This window comes from Rhizophagus irregularis, chromosome 9 (genome assembly GCF_026210795.1).
Source record: "Rhizophagus irregularis chromosome 9, complete sequence".
Taxonomy (NCBI): domain Eukaryota; kingdom Fungi; phylum Glomeromycota; class Glomeromycetes; order Glomerales; family Glomeraceae; genus Rhizophagus; species Rhizophagus irregularis.
Window position 1 is genome coordinate 1,553,168 of NC_089437.1, and position 3,644 is coordinate 1,556,811.

At 28.5% G+C, this 3,644-nt stretch overlaps 1 protein-coding gene across 1 annotated transcript; it reads left to right on the plus strand.

Annotated features, from left to right (window-relative positions):
• Nucleotides 1-366: 366 nt before the first annotated feature.
• On the plus strand, nucleotides 367-3,410 carry OCT59_029377 (uncharacterized protein; the record flags this gene model as incomplete). The annotated part of the gene is made up of 7 exons (XM_025329422.2): nucleotides 367-504; nucleotides 577-784; nucleotides 856-1,301; nucleotides 1,385-1,842; nucleotides 1,911-2,859; nucleotides 3,012-3,213; nucleotides 3,280-3,410. The coding sequence occupies 7 exons, from the start codon at nucleotides 367-369 to the stop codon at nucleotides 3,408-3,410; spliced, it is 2,532 nt and encodes an 843-aa protein (XP_025169573.2).
• Between the last annotated feature and the right edge of the window lie 234 nt (nucleotides 3,411-3,644).

A 3,644-nucleotide genomic window follows, 5' to 3' on the forward strand; every position in this document is an offset into this window, starting at 1 on the left:
AATTTTTGTTGATAATTATTTTTTCACTGCAAAGTAGCCAAACATAATCTTAATGACTTTTAAAAAATTTATATAATATGTATTATGAAAATTTCTCTATTTTGTACATGAGATGAGCATAGTTAAATATCGCGTTTATTGGCTGATGATAGTAGTACAAAATCAATTAAATAGTAAAATTAGTGATCGGCAATTATACACGATATGTACTTTAAAAAAACAAAAAATAACCCCTTAATAAACTGGCGCAACACTTCATCATAACTTTCTTCAAAACTTTGTCCAAACACTCTTCTATAGTGCTACTTTAAAGATCACGAAATAGTTTTTTGAGATCATAATATAGGTTAGTCTTCTATAATAGTAATGACGCGTGGAAAAAAGAAGGAAAATATAGGTCCGTGTAAAATTTGTGGTTGTGAGAATACAACAGAAATATATCGAAAATTAAATACAAATACTTTAGCTGAAGCATATAAAGGACCTGAAGCGCACCTTTTACCAGTTACTATTAAAATTAATGACCAACTTTGTCAGCAACACTATAATCAATTTGTAGTATACACGTGAAATAAGACAAAGTCCAGTAACAAACGCAAAGAAAGCAGAGATTTAGCATATCACAAGAGTGGAGGATCACAAAAAAGAGTGTGCTTATCACAAAATACATATGAACAACTTATTAACAAAGAAGTAACCATAGAACAGCTTCAGCAGCAAATAGAACAATTAAAATCAGAACTAAATGACTATGATATTATGATAAAGGAGGCTCAAATTAGCGGTATTTGTTATATTTTACTCTTAAATTAATTTAATTAATTAACAAGTATTAAAGAATTGTCGTGAAAATAGAACCACTTCGATTTTGTCAATTTTTTGATGATCAAATATCACGGATGACAAAGATTCTTTATGACTATCAGCGCGATGGCAAGCCAGTTATTCTTGACGTTCAAGAGTTTATCAAGTTAATTGAAAGTCGAGATTCAAAACTTAAAAGCTTTTTTAATACAATATTTAAAGCAATGAACCCAGCAGGAAAAAGTCATAAAACAATACAGTCTTTAAAGCAAAAGGTAATGCTTCTTTGTTACCAAATGGCAACTTTACGAAATAAACATGTTAGTTCAGTCAAAAATTCAATAGGAATATTTTTGGCTGGCTCTGGGACGTCAGTTACTGGGATTAATTCAATTGCTGGAATGGGATTAAGTTCAACATATCAAACTGTTTATAACCAAATTAAGGATATTTTGAACAATCACAATACATCGGTCTGCAATTATATTCAAGAAAATGTAATTATCAATATTTTTTTTTTGTTCTTTTTTTCATTGAATAATATTTTAATATAATTAATATAATTGTGTAATTTTACTAGTCAAATAATCTTTTTATTTTAAATATCGATGATTATCATAATTTACATCAATCACGAATACCAAGCACCACTTCAATATCACAAGTATCTCATATGGCAACAATATTAATTAACTATATAAAAACTTCACCTGTTTCTTATAATTTTAATTCCGAATTCAATGTGCATAATATTAATGGCGTGGACGCAGGTTTACTTAATCAATGGCTAAATAAAAAATACATGAACATTATAAGTGAAAGTTATTACCAAAGAAAAACTAAATGGAATTTTGTAAAAGATTTGACCACAATAGATGAAGATAATCTAATTGACTCTCTTGTTCTTCATTCTTATGATGCTTATTTGACGGAAAAACACTCAAAACGCTCATTTAATTCAACTAAATTGATTGAATTCCTTCCCCAAGATCTAAAAAATACTAATGATTATTTAAAATCACTTGGCGAATTTTTCAGGTACTATTTAATTAACAATGTTTTAATTTAATAATATTCTGTTTTCTAATAATAAGATCATAATTTAGAATTCCTGAAATTCAGAAATATCTTGAAACTTATTTAATACCTATTCCTGCTGATTTTCCCGGTCAGCTTTATATCAGAAGAGCAATTGTCCAAAAGCTTAAACTCCAAGAGTGTTCTACAATACCTAACGAAATAACACATCTAGTACCATTTCTTGGACCATTACATGTAGCTTTAAATACTAAAGAAAGTGTTTTTCTTACATTTTGGGCGTTCTTTAATGAAATGTTTAAGGCAACCTTTCAAAGTAAAAGAAATTTAGCTGCGAAACCAAAACCATGGCGGATTAATCTATTACTTTATATGGCACATGCAGGATGGAAAATAGTAAGAAATCATGTATTTCAACGATTTGGACAAAATAAAGATCTGGGTTACTGTACCTTTGTAGACCTATTAGATACATTAGTCCCATCCACTCTTGATATTTATGCAGTACTATTTTGGGGTAATCATTTTGAAGAATATGTTGAGACTATATTTAGACTTTGGGCTGTAATGTGTCGATTTCAAAGAAAAAATTATAATAAAATAATGCTTGCATTTTTATCTGATATTCACTATTGGACTCAGATTAACCATCCTATACTTCAAATACTAAAATCTCACCTTAACTACTTTGATGAATATCCAGTTGAGAATTTCCATAGTCTTGTTCGAAGACATACTACTGCTAAAGTTTTGAGTCCAGAATGGTTGCGCCGTGATGGAATTTTTGTTGATTACCTTCGCCATGATAATAACTTTGCACAGTCCTTTGCAGAAAAGAAGTCATATCCATATTCTAAGAAAAATATTGATGTTTTGGTGAAACAAACAGCTATTTTTCTATTAAAATTTTTTAATAATTTGTGGAATAATCTTGGAACTGTTGAAATTAGATCAGAAGGCAAGAAAATTAAAAAACCTTATTGGTATTTCCAGGAATTGCAAAAGGATTTATTAAAGGTGCTTTGCCATTAGGATACCATACTAAACAAATTCCTTGCAAAACTGGTTGTGATTATAATGAATGTAAAAACTCACAAACAAATATCGATGCTGTATTTCCTTGTGGCCACGGTTATCATATAAATTGTTTAATATCTACTAATTTTCAGTGTAAGCATTGTTATATTTATCTAGAAAATTCAATTCAGGATTTAGCTGCATTGTATAATGAACGATTAGAAATGGATGGCAACATTGGTGATGAATTTGACTCACCACAAGACGAAACAATTGAAGAGGATGATACAAATATACCAGAAACAATATCACTTGGAGATAAGTTGGACAAATGTCTTCATAAAACTTTAAGAGGTATTTTAATTATTTTATTATTTTATAAATCTAAAAAATATTTAAATACTAAATATATATTAAAAGATTTTATCGAGAATAAGCCATTGGATATTTTCCAACCAATTAATAAAAATAAAACCTCTACGGTCAAAAAACAAAAAAAATCACAAAAGCCTTTAAAAACTATTACCAATTGTTATCAAGAACAAACATGATACATACCAAATATGCAAATATTATAATTCACCTTTCAGCTGGTGAAAATAGATGTAAACGAAAATATTTTAAAGTTAAATGAACAATAAAAAATTGTGTTACGTTTGGTTTTAGAATTTGATGTATGTTATCACGTGTAATTTTTTTTTATTTTTTATTGGCTGCTTAATGTTGATCGGCACGTGAAATCGAACCAATAAATGGATTTTTAACTATGCTCATGAGATGATTGA